Here is a 20416-nt window from a genome sequence, read left to right on the forward strand (position 1 = left end):
ATATCGCATCTAATAATTTAATGATCCATGGCCTAATGTCACATAATGTCCTTAATGTTGAACCCAGTATGATAATGGAAGTTGGAAATTGTGCGATAAAGATCGCCACCACTGAAAAGATCCGTACTAATGAGGTCTGAATTAAATTGTTAATGATTCGAAAAAATTATCTGTGCTGATCTGTGCTTTCCCTTATCTCCACTCGGCTCTTAAAGAATTCCAAACTCTCACATAACTCCAATCAATTCTTAATGATACGAATTGTACGAAAGATATTTGAATGATCCCAATGAAATGATCTGTACTAAAGAATTCTGAACGATCCCCAAGCTGTCACTGACCCCCCAATCAATTCTTGATTATTCAAAATCAATTCTTAATAAATCCCAAGCTACGCTCCCACTGATCCTCACTTTATTCTCAATGATAGAAATGAAATGATTTTTGCTAACGAAATCTGAATGAACCCCCCTATCAATTCTTGATGAACCCTAATCTAGACCCCACCTCCCATTTATACAACCCCCCACCCACCATCCATTCGAACACTCCACTAGCACTCCCTATGTTAGCTGGTGTTTTAGTTGACTGTCTATTCTATAATTTATTTCTTTACCATCGTACGGCTAGATCATCTGTTAGTTTCTATCATAGGTATATGTACTCGCACTAAACTATTTACTTGGTGTTTTGCTCTTATTGAATGCATTATTACGGTTTCGGTTAGGCACAAAGTAACTGGTTTTCCTTTCTATCCGTTCTATCGCCTGGGGGTTTTCTGGCTTTTGTCTCCATGGTTCAGTATCGAATTTTACATGCTATTTGTTTATTCTCTAGTTATACTACTACCAATGTTAGTGTGTTGCTTTTGTTCGATTCTCCATATACTATATATATATCATTCTCTCTATATAATATTGCTACAGGTTGGGTTTTGTTGTTGGTGTTTTCTTGTTGTCTCTATAATAAACCACGTTGCATTTGTTTGTAAATTGAAAAATACAGTGTGTGTTATATATCTCTAAATATAATTAGTAAATTCTATTACAATTAGATGTGTTTTTTCTTTTTGATTCACAGACATACAAAATCTGGTAGGGAGGACCATTGGATGGGGGTACGTAGCAGGGTCTAGAATCTATTCAAAAATCTCAGAAAAAAAAGCATACAAAAATAAAAGAGCAGCAAATAAAACATGTAATTAAAATCATATAAAAAATATATATATGTGTATATATTTATTACATAAAGCATTTAAGAAACTAAACTAAAATCAGCAATAATACTCCAAGTCATTAGATTAGTTAGTTACAGCATTCCAAAGCAGTTCTTCGTCCTCTCTTACGCTTTCTTATAGAAATTGAATGGAGAAATAAATTTAAAAAAATCAAAAGTAGCGCTTTATACATGGTACATATATCGTATGTAATATATATATAATTTTTGTTTTGTTTTTCATTTTTTTTTTAAATGCAAAAGTTACCAATTGTAATGTTTAATAATGTAAATCTGGACAACTATAAAGTAAATATTTATTGTTTTTTTTTTTGTTCTTTCTTAAATGATTAAATGATCTTTTAAGTGTACAAATTTCAAGAGCATTCAAAATGCTTGATGCAACTTTTTCGTTTCTTCTATACAAAATACAAATGTAATGTAAATTTAAGTTTTGGTATATAACAAAGGTTTGTAAGGTTTTTTTCGATGATGTGTGGGCCAAAAGTAAGGTCGGGGTTGGGTTTTGTTTGTGTGTGTGGGTGTGTTCATTCTGGAAACCAAATTGTTGTGTAAATTGAACTACGCGTGTGTCTGTCTCCTCTTCGCCACTTGCTCTCCTCTGTTGCAGTTTCTCTTAGCGTTTTGTTTGTTACGAGTAGAATATATAATATAATAGAATATAATATATGTATGTATATAATACGTTTATATAAATAATTAATAATAGTAATCATAATAATCATAATCGTTAATCCATCATAATCATCATTAATAATTATTGGATGGATTATAATCCATCATCATCTGCGATTTTCAGTTACTGTTGCTATTGCTATTGTTCTTGTTCTTGCTATTGTGGTTGTTGTTGCTGAAGAATTTCTTGCTGCTTTTTGCAATAGTAATTCATTAGTAATGGTTAAATAAGCTTTTTCTTCTTCGTTGACAATCAGTTGCCCTTAGTGGCCTCTTTGGCGGCCATAATCAAAGGCGTCAGACTGGCCAATGGACGTGCCAGCTTCAGGAAGGGATGCTAATGAAAGATTCGTACAAGAAATAGTTATAAAATAATCTATAATCACTCTATAATCATACCTTTAGCAAATCCATTGCACTGGCTCTGCGCTCCACTTCCACTTCCAGACACTGATCGAGAAAATCTTGAAATGCTGCGGACAGCTTGTCTTTTTCTTTAATCTCTGGCTTGCCATTGGTGGCAATGAGGTACAAGGCTTTCAGCGGATTCTCATTCAAATATGGCGGTTCGCCCTCAACCATTTCAATGGCCATGATACCCAAAGACCATAAATCAACCTGTCGAATAAAGAAGAAATCAATTAAAATCTTGAGGAGAGAGAGTAACGAGTAATCCGTACCTTGGGACCATACTGCTTCCGCGTGACCACCTCGGGCGCCATCCAGTACGGCGTACCCACCATCGTTGTGCGTTTGGATTGCTCCGGCGAGATTTGCGCACAGAAACCGAAATCAGTCAACTTGACCGAACCATCCAGGCCAAGCAATATATTATCACTTTTGATGTCACGATGGATCACCTGATTGGCATGCAAGAACTCCAGGGCTTGCAGCACCTCCCGACACACGGCCGCAATCTGTCCCTCGTCCATGCAGGTCTCAGTGACGACATCCGTGAGCGAACCACCCGGCAGATACTCCATCACTACCCACAGCTCTTCGGACACCAGATAGCTGTCCAAATAGTTCACGACATTCGGATGCTTGTTCTCTCGCATCACCAGAATCTCATTGATAATCAGCTCCTTCTTCGGTTGCTGCGAGAGGTTCATCTGTTTGATGGCCACCTCCATACCCGTCGAGGATTCGATGGCCGTGTACACGGTGCCCGAGGCGCCCTGGCCGATCTTCTCCATTTTCGTGTACTTGCGATTGGGATCCCCAACGGAGACTATGGTGCGCAGTTTCTCCAGGATTTCCTCATCGGACATCTTCTTCTTTTTGGCATTGGCCGCACGCGTGTTGGGCGTGACTGCCGCTGCTGCCTGTGGGACGGCGATCTGATTGCCAGCTGCCGCTGTCGGAGGAGCTCCTGCTGCTGCCACTGCAGTTGCATTCAGATTGTTCCCAATCGCCACTGAGGGATCGTTGTACAGGTCTGTGTGCAGGCAGGTGGCATCGGTGTCGACGGCAGCGACAGGTGTGGGTGAGGCAGGCGTTATGGTGGTAGGAGGCGGCGGCATGGGCATGGGCACCGTCGAGTTCCGAGCGGAAGATATGGATAGCATCGATGTTGTCGGCGTTGGACAATGGATCGATGGCAAGGCGTTGTTGGTTGTTGTTGTATCATCGTCGTGGAATGAAGGAAATGATGAAAAGGAGGAAGCAGAAGAATGGTGATTAGTCGTTGGTGCAGTTGTTGCTATTGTTGTTGCTGCTGCTGCTGACTCGGCTGCAAACTGCTCTTGCAATATCGTAGTAGTAGCAGAAGTAGTAGTAGTAGTAGTAGTAGAAGTAGTAGTAGGATTGGTAGTACAACTAGGATTAGTAGCAGACAAAATAGTAGCAGTTGCACTTCTTGTTGTTGCATCACTGCCTTGTGTTTCTGCTGTTGTTGTTTCTGTTGTCGATGCTGATGCTGAAGCTGGCGTCGAGTTGCCCCCAGACGCTGTTGTCGCAGTTGGTTTTTATAAAGTATTTTTTTTTTTAGCAGCAATTAGAAGCATTTTTTTTCAAAAACAGAACAGAACACAGAGGCGATACAGATAACAATAATAGACATTACTTTAAATCTTCCACACAAAAAAGTTGATTAGTTTTCAACACAACAAAACAGAAGATGGGTGGACCTACTGCCTGGCAGCAAATGGTTTTACTTCTTAATCTAAAATCTAAAATCTCTAAAGAATAAACTCAAATAAATATTGCTGTCAGGCGGCGGTTTGGCTCCTTTAAACTAAAAGCAGAATAGCAGCTAGTCCTGGCACAACACTCACTTGCATTGTTCTTATTCTTGTCCAGCGTCGTCGTCACATTATTATGATGCAGCGGCGATGGTGCCGTCATCACCTTATGGTTCTGCAGTGGTGTTGTGGGCGTTGTGGCCGGTGCTGCTGGCATTATGATGGGCGACGGCGATGGCGCTGGCTGCAGTTCCTCAATGGGTCGCGTGTAAATGGATTTCGTGCGCTCGGGTCGCGATGCCACTGGCGGAGGTGGCGGCTGGTGCGCGGCCTGTTGCAGCTGCTGCTGATGCGGTGACCCGAGCATGTCGTCCTCATTGGCAGATGAATGTTGCGATGTGGATGAGGAGGCCGTGTGGCCGCCAAAATTGTATGAATGCGATTGACTGATGCCAATGTGATGCTGATGCTGCTGATGCTGTTGATGCTGGTTATGCTGGTGCAATTGTTGATTCTGATGCTGGATAATATGCTGCTGCTGCTGTTGGTAGTGATTGCTCAGCATTTGTCCTGCCACGGCCACATTGTTGGCATTGGGTCCCAGTGTCATGCTGCCCAGCTGGACGCCAATCAGATTGCCGCCACTGTTGGAGCCATGCAGTTCCGAGTCTGTGGGCGTGCTGCTGGGACTGCTGCTGCTCACGCGACTTAGTGAAGAGCCTGTCCGAGACAAGAGGATTGCATTACATTGAGAATACAGTTCGAGAATCAAAGGATAGGGTCCCCTCACCTGAATGCGTCGTTATGGCATTTGTCATGTATTTGGAACTTGGCCTCTGTTTGGTTGTGTTGTCAAACCATTTGAGCACATCGAGCACCGCCTGGGGATTCTTCTTCTGCTCCTGTTTGCTGATGTTCGAGTTCATCAGCAGACGCGCCCATGCCTCGGGCATACCCTGTAAAAGGCAACACACAAATCGTTTGAGTACTATGGATCTTCAAATGAAAGCTAAGCGAATGAAAGATAGAGCACATATAGATGGCGCAGGGTGGGTGGGGTTCTTTTTGTTAGGTATTTTGGATACAGCAATGCTTGGCCAAATCATTCCGAAAGTAGGGGGACATCGACTAAAAGCATTTTCACTACAAAACTCTAGGCTTCAGCCATAAATATGTTGTCTGTGTTGGCTAGTGTAGGTGTAATGGAAACTAATGAGGAACACCCGATCGAGAAACATCGAATGGAATGGTTGAAGATATATACACAAAAGGAATATAACGAAACACCGATATATCTTGAAACAAACATCGAATGGTAGGAACGAACATCGAATGGGGAATGGCTTGATATTTAGACAAAAAAAAGGAACACAATCAATGGTTTATTTTTCTTTTGTAGAGAAACTAATGAAGAGGGAGGCAAGATTTCCGTTGCGTTAGACGTGGAGTTTACTTACTTTCATGGGCAGCTTGAAATAATAATGAATAATAGAAAGTCGGTAAAGAGCACATATCGGCGATAAACAACAACATAATGTATGTATAGGGTATAGGGTATGTAGTATGTGCTTTCAAGAGTACATTATATATAATTGGAAAGCTAAAATTATGCAAAATTTCATTGGATATGGAAAGATCTTTGAATGAAAAGAGAAACCACCATTGATCCCTGTTGCAAGGCTCTTCAGGGCTCCTCTTTTACTCAAAAATCACAATTAATTCCTTAAGCATGTGAAAGTGTTTCTTCTTTTGGTATGTTTTTCATTAAATCAAATTGTAGGTTTTAAGCAAATGAAAACAGAAGATTTCCCTCCTGCTATTTTTAGCAAAATGAAAATTAAAGGCGAGGCACATGGAATAATAATAAATATTCCAAGGTAAACGATCCAATACGATTCCAATAAAAGCCATAAAACTCACCGTAAATTCTCCGGTTACGGGATCGAAACCCACATGCACCGTATGCTCGAAATTCGTCGGATACGAGATGTTCGGCTTGGAGTCAGTGTGCGAGGGTTTCGAGCCTTTGATCTTGTTCTTCAGCGTCTTCTTCTTTCGGTCGGCATCGTCGGGCTCTTTGGAGGGGAACAAAGAGAAACACATTGTAGTTCCACTGGTGGACACATACTAATCACAGTGTTGTCATGGCACACACACTCACCCTTGGGCAATGGTCGCATATCAACAGGCGGCGCATCACCACAGCCGCCGGCACCGCCTCCGCCCATGAGGGGTACACGCTCAATGCCAGCGCCACCGCGATTGCTGGTGAGCCGCACGGGCGGCGCCGGTGGTTTATCTTCCTCGCTGGACATGCCTTGTGTGGGTGGTGGTGGTTCCTTTCCTTTCCCGTCTTCCTTCTCTTTTCGCTACGGCTTCTTCCTCCTCCTCCTCGACGTTGTCTTCTACAGCTTCAGCTTATGCACAGCTGTTCTGATGCCCGAAAACAGCTGTTAATGGGGAAAAAAGCGAAAGGAGATTGTTTTATTCGCGAAAAAACGAAATGATTTCATTCTTGGTGAATTCACACAGATTTCCAACATTTTGTTATCTATAAACGAAGCTTATCTTCTCATTTGATTGTTGTTTTATCAATTATTTTTTTTAGCTTCGGTTGCAGTCGCGTCCGAGTCATAAGTTTTGCAAAAACTTAAAAATTTGTCATACATAAGAAAATGTATATGTAGATAAATATATCACAAATACTTATACGCAGATATATATAGCATATACGTCTGTGTCTGTATGAATATATATTTCACAGAATTCTGCAGAGAATTATACAATTTTTGCCCACTTTATTATTTTTTTAATGTGATTATCTTGAAGATCACGTCAAATTCGGGTGTTGTGTTGCTCTCATTTATTTTGGCATGCGAAAAAAACTCATAAAAATGTTCAGAATGGTTAAAACACCCACACAAAACAAATGTTGCAGGAGAAACAAGAACTACAACAAATAAAGAAGCAAATAAATTTATCAATATGGGTCGTCCGACGAACTGAATCCGACTATTGGGGGTATTGGGATTGGGGCCCTCGCTCTTCCTCTGTCGCCGCAGTGTTGAGTGTCACTGCCAGTAGAGCAGCCGGCAAGGCAACACCGACAGATTTCCACTCTCTCGATCGCCAGCCCAATGGGAACGGGCAAACACAACTCATGCACAGAGAGAGAGAGCGAGAGAAAGAGTGGGAGTATCAGCCGCCATAAAGAGCGCCACCGCGCACAGTGTTTTGTAAACACCAAGCGAATGATTCCACCCATATGCCCTGCATTTAGTTTCTTCCATTCTCAATGGAGACCACTGTGCGCTCGCTCGCTTTCTCGCCTACGCTGCCGATGGTCCCCCAAAAACAACAACATTATGCGATAACAAGAGTGACTTCGATTAGCTCACGAAACAAAAACAATACAGCTCACGCATTCGGAATTACAGTAATACGAAACAAGAGAAAAAGATTAGTCGGGCGCCGATGCTTTGATACCTTGGCGATCTTTTGTTTTAGTGTCAGCTGCATATGTATATAATATACGATCTTGACTTTGTGGATGAAAATTAGCCTAAGAACTGAGGAACTATGTATTGTAGTTTGGGTATAATATTTTTTCACTGCGTAGCCGCAACTTTGATCATATCCGTAATACCTGCTTCAAGGGTATCAAAATAAAGCAGCTCTCACGCATTTAAAATTACAGTAACAACATTGCTACCCTGGGACAGACACCACCGCCACTAATATGTAATGTGGGCGGCGGCGCAGCCAAAACATATGATGGGAGAGCGAGCGACAGAGGGACGGAGAGTCAACCGCTTGGCGCCTGTCTGCCTTTTTGCCGGTGACGGCGACGTCGACTGCGCAGCTTTTATGATTCATTTATCAACGTCAGGGCGTTAAGAGTCAATGCAGTCGTCAGTCCAGAGAGAAGGAAACAGGGCATAGGTGGAGGGAGGGAGGGGGGAGGTGCTGAGTGTGAAAACACTAACAATTTGTATGTGTTTTTTGTAGGTTTGTTGGCTTTACGCCGAGAGAGACCGTTTCCCCGATTCGCGTCTATAGGTAAATGTTGTTTTTAGATCAAGAAACAAACTTTTCTCGGGAGCGCCGCCGGCGGCGGCGAAGAGCGTATGGGCGGCTTCCCAGAATTGGGTTAACCGTGTATCGGTGTATCGAATTTGTTTCTTTTTTATTGAAGTTCATATAAAATCAATAAATACTGTATATATAGCGGGGTTTTGCGGTCTATGAACTTTTTTTCTATTATATTTTCTACGGGCCGGGCCTAATGCAAAATTATTCCCTAATGAGCAAAACACACACACAGGAAGCTCGACAACACTTGCGGCATTTAAATTAGTGACAGAGGTGGGGAAGAATGGTGGGGGGAGGTGGAGCGGAGAGCCGCCGGGGCTAGGGTGGACTTGCCTCTCAAGTGGGGCAGGCATAGGTGCATGTTGCAATGGCAACAGCAGAAGTAACAGCAGCAGCAACAACATGGTGCATGGCGTGTTGCAAGTGCATTGAGTGGCGCTGGGCTCCAAGTGCTGAAAGAAGCCACAAACATATACGGACTTCTTGACAGTGTTTATGCGGTTGCAGATAACATGATATTGAACAAAGGCAAGAGATACTGCATCATGATTTATTATAGTACGGTCTCTGGAAATGGAGGCAAGGTTTTCTGGGAATGCGGTATCCTATAGTCGGGAAATTTGAACATCGCGGATTTGTCACGCATAATCGCTCGATGAAGAGGAGGCACTGCGGCTGTGGCGACGACGAGCGTAGCGTCGCTGTCTATTTTGGGTTTTGGACGCCAGCCGAAAGCAGAAGGCACCAGGCGGAAATGTTATGCCTTTTATATTTTTCTGCTTGTCTATTTCCCCCTCCTCCCTCTCCCTACGGTTCTCCGTTACAAGTTGGCTTTTCCGTTTTTACCTGGACTAAACACACACAAGCCCACACATGCATAGGCACATGTTCCATACATACATATATAGAGCCCCGTTAGGACGCCGCTAACTGTTAAATGCCAAACAGTTGCAACACAAAATTGTATTTTATGTAAATTTCTTTTTGCTGTTTTTGTGCTTTGTCACGTTTAGTTTGCCGCAATACACGTGCCCCATTGGGGGGAAATGCAGCAAGAAGAGGTGGAGGAAATCACCCTGTATGCAAGCAGCTTGTTGACATTTTCACCCAACCCACACCCCACACACACACATACATTTCCCCTTACACAATGCCAAATGTTATGGGGAAATATATTTGTGTGCTTGGGAAACTGGAACAAACAGCAATGTGTTAATCTTAAAACGAAAACCACTTGAATCGTTGTTTTCCTGGGCATTTTCCGGAACATATCTCAAAGAAAACATAGATCTCGCACACGCAAACGCACATACAAGTGGGCGAAGAGTGGAGAGGGAGAATGTGTTGGAAAAATCAATGCACATGTGTGCGTATCTGTGTTTTTGGAACCTCCTTTCGATGTGAGCCAGAAGCCAGACCAATTGGACTTGCAATGTACTCTTTTTTATGAATGAAACGCTCTCTCCGCTCCTCCCCACCTCACACTCTCTATGGTGACGGGACTCACTGCACTGCAGGTATGTCTTCGGTAACACCCTGTATGCCGCTTGCAATCTGTCGCTTTCGTTGCGTTGCACTGCTGCAGCCTTCTTCTTCGTGGATTTCTTGAAGTTTTCCTTAAGCACTCACAACAGCACTTCACTGCACACACACACATTCACACGGACACACAGTGGGTATTGTTTTTCCCGTTTTCTTTAGCGTTGCTTGTCGTGTGTCATTAATGTCCGACACGGGAGCAGAGCAGCAGAGCTAGCAGCAAGAAAACCATTTAATATTCCACAAATGTGGTTGCATACGACCCAAACACACCGTTGAGAATTGTTAACGATAAGCGCGCTTTTCCTTTTCCGCCGCAATGTTTGGTATTGTTTAAATATTTTATTTACATTTTCCGATGTTTATAAAAAAAGTTAAGACGGTAGCAGCCAGTGTGACCGCGGACTTATCGATCAAATATACCGTCCGACCTCCAGAAATATATCGAAACATACCGTCTCATTAAAAAAAAACGTAAATATACTGACGAATTCAAGTTCTATTTTATATATTCCTCGTTTTTGATATTCCGTGGATTATTACTAACTATATAGAAAATTTAGCCATGCCCACATAATTTTATACGATTGATGAATCTATTTTCTACTTGATTGGCTTAATTTAAATAATTGCTTTTATTGAATTTCTATATAACGTTGAAAATTAAATTTAGTAGATTGATCAAATTGACAAATATACTATTATATACCGATATACCGTAAATATACCGTCGTTTAAATTTTGACCTCAACAAATACCGAAAAGTATTAAAAATGCCGTAAACGGCCACCCTTGTAGCAGCAGCACCAGTGTGACCGCGGATTTATCAATACAAATTTCTGTCTGACCCACAGAAATATACTGACATATACCGTCTTATTTTCAAACTCTACCGTAACTATACCGATGAAAAAAGTCAACTAAGCCCACTATTTAAACAGGTAAACAACTTGAGTTGCAGCAGCAGCAACTTAGTGATGGGGACTTAAGTAGAGCTGGATGAAACATCGATGCAGAATTGATCCGCCACTATCAATAAAGTATACCGATATGACATATTTTCATATGCGAAAAAATTAGTTTATATGACCGATTTGAAATAGGCACTTGCCGGAGCAGTGTCTGAGTTAATCATCAAAATGGTCAAACATATTTTGTCCTGTTATTGTAGTATATTCTGTCGTATACAGACAAGTATATAATATACCGTAAATGATCACCTGGATGAAACATCGTATTCAATATCGATATAGTCGATAATTTTCTGCAACATTTGAAAACACTCACAAAATCTAGCAACATTGTCTTCGCAACATCGACAGGTTATAGACATTTTTTTTTATGATGTTAAAAATTTGAATTTTGAAATTCCACAGAAATACAAAGCCATCTTTAAAAAGCCGAAGTCATGATTTGCAGTCAACGTATAATTAAGTTTTTAGAATGGAGAATCATTTCATTTGCACAGATACCAAACAGTTGGAACCCCAAACCCTTATTGCCACCCCCATAAGGATGTCACCTCTTCGTCCTTTCCATTCAATGTTTACCCAAAATGTCAGCACAAAGGACTGCCGTTGGACGTTTCGAGTGGCCGACGCGCGACCAATCATAGGGCAAAACAATAATTGTTTACAAATTGTTAACACGCTGCGGAATGATTGTCACTTTTGACACGCCACGCCCCCGCATAAGGCTTATCCTCCTCGTCGTCGAGCAAATAGCGAAAAAACCACAAATCATGTTGAAATACTACAAGGCACTCGTCGTCGTTGATTTGCATATCATTTGTGGGGTATGTCCGATGGGGGGTCCTATGGGGGATTCAATGAGTATAAAACCATCAATATCGAGGATGTTCCGTGTCAGTTCGATACCAGGCGGCGCACCGGGACGCACAATGTCGATGTTCAGCTCCTGTGAAGTGTGTGGCGATCAGAGCTCGGGGAAGCACTACGGCGTCTCCTGCTGTGATGGATGCTCCTGCTTCTTCAAGCGCAGCGTGAGGAAGGGCAACCACTATGCCTGTATTGCCATCAAGGGAAACTGCATCGTGGATAAGGCGCGCAGGAATTGGTGTCCCTTTTGCCGCTTTCAGCGGTGTCTGGCGGTGGGCATGAATGTGGCTGCCGTTCAGGATGAGCGGGGTCCGAGGAACCAGCAGGCGACTGCCGTCTACAGGTACAGCCGCAGATCTATGCCGTCGCCACGCCTGCCACAAACGGTGGTTGCTGCAGCAGGAGGGGGTCAGGCGTTGCACTTTCAAATTCTCGCTCAGATTCTGGTCACCTGCCTGCGACAGGCGATGGCGAACGAACAATTCAGCAGTCTGGAGCGTCCTCAACAGGATGCTATCCTCCAGGTGGTGTGGAGCGAGATCTTTATACTGCGGGCCTCGCACTGGTCTCTGGATATCAGTGCTATGATCGATGGCTGTGGGAATGATCAGCTAAAACGACTAATATACGAGGCCCAACAATTAAGGGCCGATGTCTTGGAATTGAACTTTCTTGAGACGTTGATTTTGTGCAGGAAAGGTGAGTACTACTACTACAGGGACTGGACTGGAAGTATAAGTATAAATAAGTATAAAGTTTTGCGTTCTTTGCAGAACTAGCTCTCAGTGCGGAGTATGCCATTATCCTTGGAACCCACTCGAATGCCGCTTTAATGTCTCTGGCGCGTTACACTTTGCATCAGTCGAACTATTTGCGCTTTGGACAGCTCCTACTGGGGCTGCGACAGCTCTGCTTACGCCGATTTGATTGTGCTTTGTCATGTATGTTTCGAACAGTGGTTAGGGATATATTAAAAACACTTTAATTAGCAACTAAACTAAAATAAACAAAATTTCAAACACTCCCGCCTTAAATGTTGCTTGGGCTTTGCAGCATGTATAGCAGCACTTAAATATAAAAACTCTATCGATATTTTATTATCTGAAACTATCGATTAGCATTGCGCCATTCCATCAGCTGTTTGCTCCATTGCCAGTCATTCCAAGAACGCTTTGGCAACGAAACACCGCGTCAATTTTGTTTTAAGTGAAAATTTTCATAATTTGCATGGAATTTTAATTGAAACCCCTCGAAAACACACACAAAAGTATGGCTGATGACGCGAACGAGGATAGCTGGCTGTACGGCACCTCGAATCCGGACTCCACCACAAACGAGATTGGCAACGGCGACGATGCTCTGGCGGCCGAACACGAGGCTCAGGCGCTGGCTGCCGTGGTGGCCGGCGACAAGCCGGGCTCCAGTGCCGCCTCCCTGTTGCCTGGTTTTCCCAAGGAGGAGGTGCCCGAGTACAGCGATTTCGATGATCCCGCCGAAGAAATGGAGGAGGACGAAGCGGCGCTGCCGGACACCACAGGCCGCCATGCGAGGGTACGAGACGAGGCCAGAGAGGAGGCGAGAACGCCACCAGACCAGGACGAGGACGAAGAAATGGACGAGGGTCCGGCCAGAAAGGAGCGCAACGGTTCCGGCTCCGATGAGGATGATGACGATGACTCGGATGACGATATCAATGTGGTGATTGGCGACATCAAGCAGGCGCCGAGCACATTCAACATTAAACAGCGTCCCAATCTTTTGGCGGGGGGCACGGCTGCCGACAAGGCCAAGCCGGCTGGCCAGGCGGGAAAGTTCAGTATCGAGGATTTCGAGGGTGCCGGCACCATCAATGGCGTGGCTGTACACGAGTTTAGCATCGATTCGCTGGAGGAGAAGCCGTGGCGGAAGCCGGGCGCGGACATCACGGACTACTTCAACTACGGCTTCAACGAGGAGACGTGGCGGGCCTACTGCGAGCGTCAGAAGCGCTTCCGCGTGGCAGAAAGCGGCGTCGGCCTGGCTAGTCTCACCCAAAACGTGAGTCAGAATGCTCCCATTGGCATCCTGAATGATGGTGGCATGAATATGGGTCCCCCGGGGATGCACAACATGCCGCTGATGCCGATGATGAGCATGAACGATGTTGGCATGCAGATGCCGCCGCCGGGCATGCCTCCACCCAACATGATGCAGCACCAGCCACGGCCGGGCATGGGCATGATGCAGCGACCGCCGCGTCCCATTTCCACCACGGGAGGCGGTGTCAAAGAGAATGCCATCCAGGTGATGACGGCCGAGTGTCGGGAATATTCGCGCGGCGGCCTGGGACCCATGGCGCCTAATTTCCCACCGCCGGGCGCCTCCGATGAACCCTTCTTCCACGAGCCAGAGCCCTTCGACTATGGCTACGAGCCCACTCAGGAATCGCAATGGGGTAACGACAATCCCGGCTGGGTGCCCACCGGCATCAAGGAGCTGACGCCCGGCCACGCTCACATCCATCAGCCGCCGCCCGGAATGCCGCCGCAAATGAATGTGCCGCCTCCCCAGATGGGCGGACCACCTCCACAACTGCGCGGCATGATGCCACCCAATATGCGAATGCCACCCAACATGAGTGAGTCTTGATTGAGTCCTTGATCCTTGCTCTGATTACTCATCCATTGATTTAATTTCAGATATGGGACCCCCGCATGGAATGATGATGGGTCCTGGGAATGGACCGCCGCCGGGGATGAGAATGGGTATGGCGCCGCCACAGCGAATGCCCATGGGTGGTAACAACAATGGAAATATCAGCAATTTGGCCTCATCATCCTCCGCCTCCTCCTCAGATCGCGGGGGCTACGACGATGAGCGCGAACGACGGCGGCGTGAAAAGGACAAGCAGATCAAGAAGGATCTGGTAGGTTACATCCATCCTTCATTCTCTGCTCGGATATTCTAAAGAATGTTTTTTAATGCTTACAGCTCCGCAAGGACTTCCTCGAGATGCTGCGGGAACGTCACGACATCGAGAGGCATACGCGGTGGTATGACATCAAGAAAAAGTTCGAAGCGGATCCCCGGTATCGTGCCTTGGACTCGACCTATCGCGAGGAGTACTTCGTTGACTATCTGCACATGCTGAAGGATGAGAAGCGCAAAGAGCGCGATGTGAAGGAACGCGATCGTCATCGCGACAAGGAGCGATCTCGAGACAAGGACAAGGAGAAAGATGGCAAGGACAAAGACAAGGAAAAGGACAAGGACAAGGAGAAAGAAGAAAGAAAGGAGAGCTCCCGTGTACGTTCCCGCTCCCGCGACAAGTCCAGTCGCCGCAAATCAAAATCCCGCGAAAAGGAGCGCAGCGAACGCAGCAGCAAAACGGGTGGCAGCAGTTCAGGAGCCCCCTCTGGCTCATCGTCCAGTCGCGGCGACAAGAAAAAGTCACATCGCAAGGACAAGGAAGAGGAGGAATAGCATTTTTTTAGATACTACATGGAAGACGAGGGAGAAGCAGCTCCACCCTAAGCTGCCGATCCACACACAAAACACACACAATCCAAAATACACAAAACGAAGCGAAAAATTTTGAAAGAGAAAAGAAAGAAAAAACACTTCCAATAAATAAGATAAAAACCCAACAAATGCATCAACCAAATGGGAGAACACTGGGCAATCTAAGGAAGAAAGGAATTCTCTTAGGTTTTGGGGAATTCTTCAGCTAAACAAAACGTTCGATTTAAGGTTGTACTTCTTCAGATATATTTTTCTTGTAAATCTAAAGGTTCCACTGTAATTTCTACTCAAATTCAAAACTCAAATTTAATCACACAAAAATCTGTGGGAATTTAAGTTGTCACCCTCTCAAAAAGAAACGTTAAAAAATGTCGGGAAAATCCTTTACATATTTAATTCCGCCGCATTGTCGCTGCAACAATACACACACAAAAAAATGACCTGAAAGATTTACCATGGAAACATTTAATCCACTCCCCCGAGTAACATGGCAAGAGGCAACAGCGGATATCATCCCGCACTTGAACGGCCTGTCCAATTGGTTTACGAGTATTTTCATTCGATGTTCAGTGGTTTTTTGCTTCTGTGTGTGTTTGACATTTAAATTAATAACAACGGAGAGGATTTTTAAATAAGTTTATGCATTTATTTATTTGTTCAGGTGAGAAGAGAATGAAATTCAAATTTCAAATAAATGAATATTTGAACAAACAAATTGACAGTCAACAAAAGTATGGTCTTAATTAATACCAAATGAACAACACAAGGGGCAAATGATGATAGTTATAGTATATTTAATGGTTATTCGGATTTCATTTTCATTTAGTTTTTATGTTCTGGATTTTGGCATAATTGACACCGTAATTGTCACAAATTTGAGCAGGATATCTTGGAGAGGCAAATAATAATGATGATGATAGTTTAGATGGGTTTTACACTTACTTATACATACATCATAGGCTAGGTTTTCTTGGGGTTAGTTATAAAAGTTGTGTGTGTGTGTGTGTGGGTTAGTTTTGAATTATATTCCTCTTGAATTTTGGCTAGAGACCTATTTTATATTAGAACTGATATTTTAGGTTGATTTCCTTAATCCGGGATAGATATACACACGCATGCACTGTAGTGGATGATGAGAGTAGTTTACAATCCGATTAGACTAAGAGCGGTTACAAAATATATATATATATATATATATACATATATATCATTAGATAGTGAGACAAACGATTCCTTTCGGTTCTTATCCTTCCTATGGTATATAGTTTAGATTTCATTTCATTTAAAAGTAACAACGATTGTCTTTAGAAAACTAAATTCACGTACGCGCAATACTTATACGATACTCGTAAATATGTATGTATGGAATGTCCGCTATTTCTTTTATTCTCGAAAAAGGAACATCATGTATATAATATATAATATATAATATATATGTGTATGTATATTGTATATTCTATGTTTAGTTTTTGTTAATTGAAAACCCATGCAAGTGGAACAAAGAAACAGCCCGAAAGTTTAGATCAGATCAGATATACATACATATAATATTGTAGTTCTTTTGATTACCAGGAGACAGTCAGTACAGTACAGCACAGTACAGAGAAGTTTCAGATGCTTTTGATTATATTCCGATTTTGGTTGTTCAGTATTCAGGATTTTGGCACTCATTGAGGATGAGGATAAGGTTTATATAAGATTCATTCTATGGAACAATGGACAGTGATGGGTTGTATTAATCCTCAACTAAATTGTACTTTCATTTTGCAGCTGGAACCAAGTTTGCATGCATCCGAGGTACTTTGCTTTCCACATCACAACACTTGCCACAAACTCATGCACTTTCACACTTACTCTCATTCGTATTCTCACACTCAGATTCATTCGTATTCGTATTCGTATTCGTACTCTTAAATCGGTTGTATTTTTTGGCCTTCTTGAGGACCTAAAGCTTGGTTTTTTGGCCAACGGCTACGTTTGGGCCTTAGATTGTGCCCTATCTGCTCAAGAGCTGCTCCACATTCAGGGTCAGCTCTGGGGCAGTATTGGGGCTACCATTGTTGTTGTTGGTATTGTTGGGACTGTGGGCATAGATGCCATTGAGGGTGCGGGACGGCGCCGGCGATGTGGGGGCCGACAGGAGGGGCGGACTCATGGCCAATGGTGGCAGCGGCGGTGACTGCGCCTCCACAGTGGAGGGCGGACTACGATTGAGATTGCTATCGAGACTGCTGTGATGCTGCGAGGAGGCCGGCGACAGCGGTATCTCCTCGATCTTCTCCAGATCCTGGGTGATCGACGACGAGTTCTGCTTGTGGGCCCGCGTCAGCGTCCCCTTGGGACTGCGCGACGTGTCATGGATGATGGGAATGTCCAGCATCGAGCTCTTGCTGGCACTCACCAAAGCGGCGTAGTTGGTGGCCTGCAGAGAGTGCTGATGCTGTTGTTCTCCCTTCGCCTGCTGGTCGTCGCGATCGAGACTGAACTGGCGACGCAGCAGGCGACTGGAGCCGGGTTTGCTATCGAATTTCGCCGTACTGCCGCCCATCGAGCTGCCACCGCTGCCCGGACCACTGGCCACGCTCCCCGCCCCTCCGCCGTGACAGGACCCCGCATTGCCGTACAGATACTTGCCATCGTAGAACTGGGTCAGATTGCTCTCGCTGGGACTGAGACACTTGTAGTGGTTGTAGGGCGAGCTCAGGTCCATCATCTCCTCGATCTTCTTGTAGAGCCGCGAGCTGGAGCCGCCTGTAGAGTTGGGCAGTCGGTTGAAGCTGTTTGGATTCAGTAGATTATCCGGCGTTAGTTCGGACAGCTTACGGGACTGTGGACTCGTGCTGCTGGGCGTCGTCGTCTTGCCGGGAAACTCCGGACAGAGTGTGGCATTCGGACTGATCGTGTTGGTGGAATTGGAGTCCAGAGAATAGGAATTGGGCAGATGTCCCACGGATGCCATATCCGAATTGGCAGGCGGCGTAATCTCCACTTTCACCTCCACAGACTCCCCCGCCAGCGAGGAGCTCTGCGATGATGAGGGATTCGTGCTTGTTCGGGATTTATTCGCCTGCGCCTTGAGGGTGATGGAGTTCCTGATGAGGGATTCATCCAAGCTGTGGGGGGAGTCAGTAATAATGGTTAATCAAGGAGTTAAGGAAGAGCTTTTATGCAGTTGATGACCTACCCATGCGACTCTCTAGGGAAAGCAGGGTATTGTTTTAAGAAAAGTTTAAGTTTTTGGTTTTAAAATACGTTTAAGAAGAGTCTCCCATTGATAAATACTCACCCGATTGGCGGTGGTGCTGGTAGTGGCTTATCAAAGCCCTTCTTGCCGAGCAGCCAGAAGGTATTCATCATGCCCTTGCCTTTGATATCGATGAGTCCTCGAGGTTCTATGGCATAGCCACCACGAGCCTCCAAACGATCTCGTGTCTCCTGGGACATGTGGATGCGCCAAGAGGAACCTTTTTGGGGAAAGCAGAAGCCCTTAATGAATGTAAGCTACAGAAAATATAGCTTGAAATACCAGTAGATTCCATTCTGGAGGCTGTATTGACGGTATCGCCAAAGAGACAGTACCGTGGCATCGTGAGGCCCACCACACCGGCACAGCAGGGACCTGTGTGCAGACCTATGCGCAGCTGGAGAGGCACACCAGGCAGATGTTTGACATTAAAGCGACCGCTCTGATGGAGCAGATCCAGAGCCATGGTGGCTATCTGCTCAGCGTGATCGGGTATCTTCACGGGTAGGCCACTCACCACCATATAGGCATCGCCAATGGTCTCCACCTACAGAATGACAGATTTACAATTTCCCTTAAAGTTCGAATTTCTTTAAGCGATCACCCACCTTGTAGACATTATACGCATTGATGGTGGCATCAAAGATCGTGTAGAGATCATTCAGCAAATCTACAACCTGCACGGGACTGCAATGTGCGGCGATTGTTGTAAAACCAACAATGTCGCTAAAATATATGGTAACATCGGAGAACTCTTCAGGATCCACGCCCAAGCCCATTTTGAGTTTCTCAGCCACAGAACTGAAGGATCAAAAGAGCACTATTATATGAGTGTATAATTTTAAGATCCAGAACCCACTTTGGCAACATGCGATTCAGCAGCTGTTCAGTCTTCTTTCTTTCAATATCCAATTGATCGGTGCGCTCTCGTATTAGCTCCTCCAGATTATTGGAGTATTTCTCCAGCATTTGGAACATGGTGTCCACAAAGTTCACCTTTCGCCCATGATTTAGCATCTTGAAGCGCTCGTAAACGCTGGACACAAAGAATGTTTGAATGAATGGTCGAATTGGTAGAAGCAATGCCACTTACGAATTGAAATCTGGCCGCATATCTGGCTGTTCGGCCCAGCACTGACGCATGATATTGATGGCCTCCGGCGGAGCAGCTCCCTTTGAAACGGAGGGACGTATCAGTGGCGGTGGCTTCTTGATCTTCGCAATGATTTCCTCCGGCGAGAGGGAGAGCATGCAGTAGGGCTCCCCACGCACCACAACCTCCTGCATAATGATGCCAAAGGAGTAGACATCCCCGAGCTGGGTGCCAAACTGGATGCGTCCGTGATGCTGGTGGTGATGCAGGTGCTGCTGCTGATGGGTCTTCATGAGGCGCAGCAGCTCGGGGGCTGTCCAAAGTAGTTCTTTGGCGTTGCGTGGCATCAGTGGCAGGCCCTGAGCCTCGTAGAAGGAATTGAGGCCGTAGTCGGTGATCTTTAGGACCCAACGGGCATCCACCACACAGTTCCGAGAGGTGAGGGCGCCATGAACGCGTAGGGGAGAGGTGTGAAGGTAACGCATGCCTCTGACTAGATCCGTGAGCAGGCTGAGGCGGAAGGACCAGTCCAGCTTGATCTCATCCATGATGAGGACATCCTGCAGGGATCCCCGAGAGCAATAGTCAAATACCATCGCCGTGCGATTCGGATCAGAGAGCCAGCCAATCAATGGATTGATGTTCTCGTGCCTCAAGCCATGGGCCATTACTAGGAGATCCATTGCCTTGGATCGCAGTTCTGCGGAACCATTCATATGTATCTCCTTAAGCTGCACCAGATCCCCGTTGTAGCGCGCTCTCATGTCCAGATGTGCGGGATTGTGCCTGGCCAGGCTGCCCGTGGCAGAGGAGCCTCTCTTTCCGTTCACCGTGGTCGTGGTGGAGCTCCCCACAGCACCCGTGGAAGCTGCTGCTCCGGGTATCACAAATCCCAGATTCTTAAGCGATCCAATGGAGCCCTTAAGCAGATCGGGTTTGTCCACTTCGGGGCCACCAAACTCTTGGAGCTGCTGCAGCCAACAGCAGAGCATGGCCTCAATGCCCTCGTCCACCT

At 45.2% G+C, this 20416-nt stretch overlaps 4 protein-coding genes across 8 annotated transcripts in view; 2 read left to right on the plus strand and 2 right to left on the minus strand.

Moving 5' to 3' along the window:
* Positions 1-1223: 1223 nt before the first annotated feature.
* Positions 1224-10110, minus strand: LOC108156699 (serine/threonine-protein kinase PAK 1). Of its 3 annotated transcripts, none has more exons than XM_017288346.2 (8): positions 9694-10110; positions 6256-6544; positions 6015-6169; positions 4885-5050; positions 4188-4814; positions 2592-3349; positions 2311-2529; positions 1224-2248 (listed from the first exon to the last, which is right to left on the minus strand). In XM_017288346.2, the coding sequence occupies exons 2-8, from the start codon at positions 6407-6409 to the stop codon at positions 2165-2167; spliced, it is 2163 nt and encodes a 720-aa protein (XP_017143835.1). In that variant the 5' UTR covers positions 6410-6544; positions 9694-10110; the 3' UTR covers positions 1224-2164. The 3 variants fall into 3 exon arrangements, with proteins under 3 accessions (XP_017143835.1, XP_017143836.1, XP_033245083.1); XM_017288347.2 differs by having other exon boundaries at positions 9999-10109; XM_033389192.1 differs by lacking the exon at positions 9694-10110 and adding an exon at positions 7015-7104.
* Positions 10111-11368: 1258 nt separating this feature from the next.
* Positions 11369-12625, plus strand: LOC108154306 (nuclear receptor subfamily 2 group E member 1). Of its 3 annotated transcripts, XM_033389196.1 has the most exons (3): positions 11428-11520; positions 11595-12262; positions 12337-12625. In XM_033389196.1, the coding sequence occupies exons 2-3, from the start codon at positions 11626-11628 to the stop codon at positions 12546-12548; spliced, it is 849 nt and encodes a 282-aa protein (XP_033245087.1). In that variant the 5' UTR covers positions 11428-11520; positions 11595-11625; the 3' UTR covers positions 12549-12625. The 3 variants fall into 3 exon arrangements, with proteins under 3 accessions (XP_033245084.1, XP_033245085.1, XP_033245087.1); XM_033389193.1 differs by having other exon boundaries at positions 11369-12262; XM_033389194.1 differs by having other exon boundaries at positions 11369-12262; positions 12320-12427.
* A 98-nt stretch (positions 12626-12723) lies between these two features.
* LOC108156993 (pre-mRNA 3'-end-processing factor FIP1) lies at positions 12724-15779 on the plus strand. The gene is made up of 3 exons (XM_017288786.2): positions 12724-14180; positions 14242-14468; positions 14534-15779. Exons 1-3 carry the CDS (start codon positions 12833-12835, stop codon positions 15023-15025), a joined length of 2067 nt encoding a protein of 688 aa, XP_017144275.1. The 5' UTR covers positions 12724-12832; the 3' UTR covers positions 15026-15779.
* A 46-nt stretch (positions 15780-15825) lies between these two features.
* Positions 15826-20416, minus strand: part of LOC108157621 — a 54201-nt gene continuing 49610 nt past the window's right edge. The window contains exons 9-15 of the mRNA XM_017289757.2: positions 19402-20414; positions 19168-19344; positions 18917-19109; positions 18591-18855; positions 18351-18528; positions 18249-18260; positions 15826-18177 (exon numbers count right to left, since the gene is read on the minus strand). Coding sequence (XP_017145246.1) covers positions 17061-18177; positions 18249-18260; positions 18351-18528; positions 18591-18855; positions 18917-19109; positions 19168-19344; positions 19402-20414 — 2955 coding nt within the window. The 3' untranslated portion in view covers positions 15826-17060. The remainder of the gene's footprint in view (positions 18178-18248; positions 18261-18350; positions 18529-18590; positions 18856-18916; positions 19110-19167; positions 19345-19401; positions 20415-20416) is intronic.

The sequence above is a fragment of the Drosophila miranda genome, chromosome 2, assembly GCF_003369915.1.
Source record: "Drosophila miranda strain MSH22 chromosome 2, D.miranda_PacBio2.1, whole genome shotgun sequence".
In the NCBI taxonomy this organism is placed as follows: Eukaryota; Metazoa; Arthropoda; class Insecta; order Diptera; family Drosophilidae; genus Drosophila; species Drosophila miranda.

What these genes read in the sequence shown, in the direction of transcription:
- LOC108154306 (XM_033389193.1), top strand. Translation starts at nt 11,383, where the DNA reads ATGATTGTCACTTTTGACACGCCACGCCCCCGCATAAGGCTTATCCTC. An exon ending in GTTGATTTTGTGCAGGAAAG is followed by an intron (nt 12,263 to 12,336) that starts GTGAGTACTACT and finishes CGTTCTTTGCAG; the next exon opens with AACTAGCTCTCAGTGCGGAG.
- LOC108156993 (XM_017288786.2), top strand. Translation starts at nt 12,833, where the DNA reads ATGGCTGATGACGCGAACGAGGATAGCTGGCTGTACGGCACCTCGAAT. An exon ending in GCGAATGCCACCCAACATGA is followed by an intron (nt 14,181 to 14,241) that starts GTGAGTCTTGAT and finishes ATTTAATTTCAG; the next exon opens with ATATGGGACCCCCGCATGGA. An exon ending in AGCAGATCAAGAAGGATCTG is followed by an intron (nt 14,469 to 14,533) that starts GTAGGTTACATC and finishes TAATGCTTACAG; the next exon opens with CTCCGCAAGGACTTCCTCGA.
- LOC108156699 (XM_017288346.2), bottom strand. Translation starts at nt 6,409, where the DNA reads ATGTCCAGCGAGGAAGATAAACCACCGGCGCCGCCCGTGCGGCTCACC. An exon ending in CAAGAATAAGAACAATGCAA is followed by an intron (nt 3,350 to 4,187) that starts GTGAGTGTTGTG and finishes GCCTGCACACAG; the next exon opens with ACCTGTACAACGATCCCTCA. An exon ending in GGAAGCAGTATGGTCCCAAG is followed by an intron (nt 2,530 to 2,591) that starts GTACGGATTACT and finishes TTTATTCGACAG; the next exon opens with GTTGATTTATGGTCTTTGGG.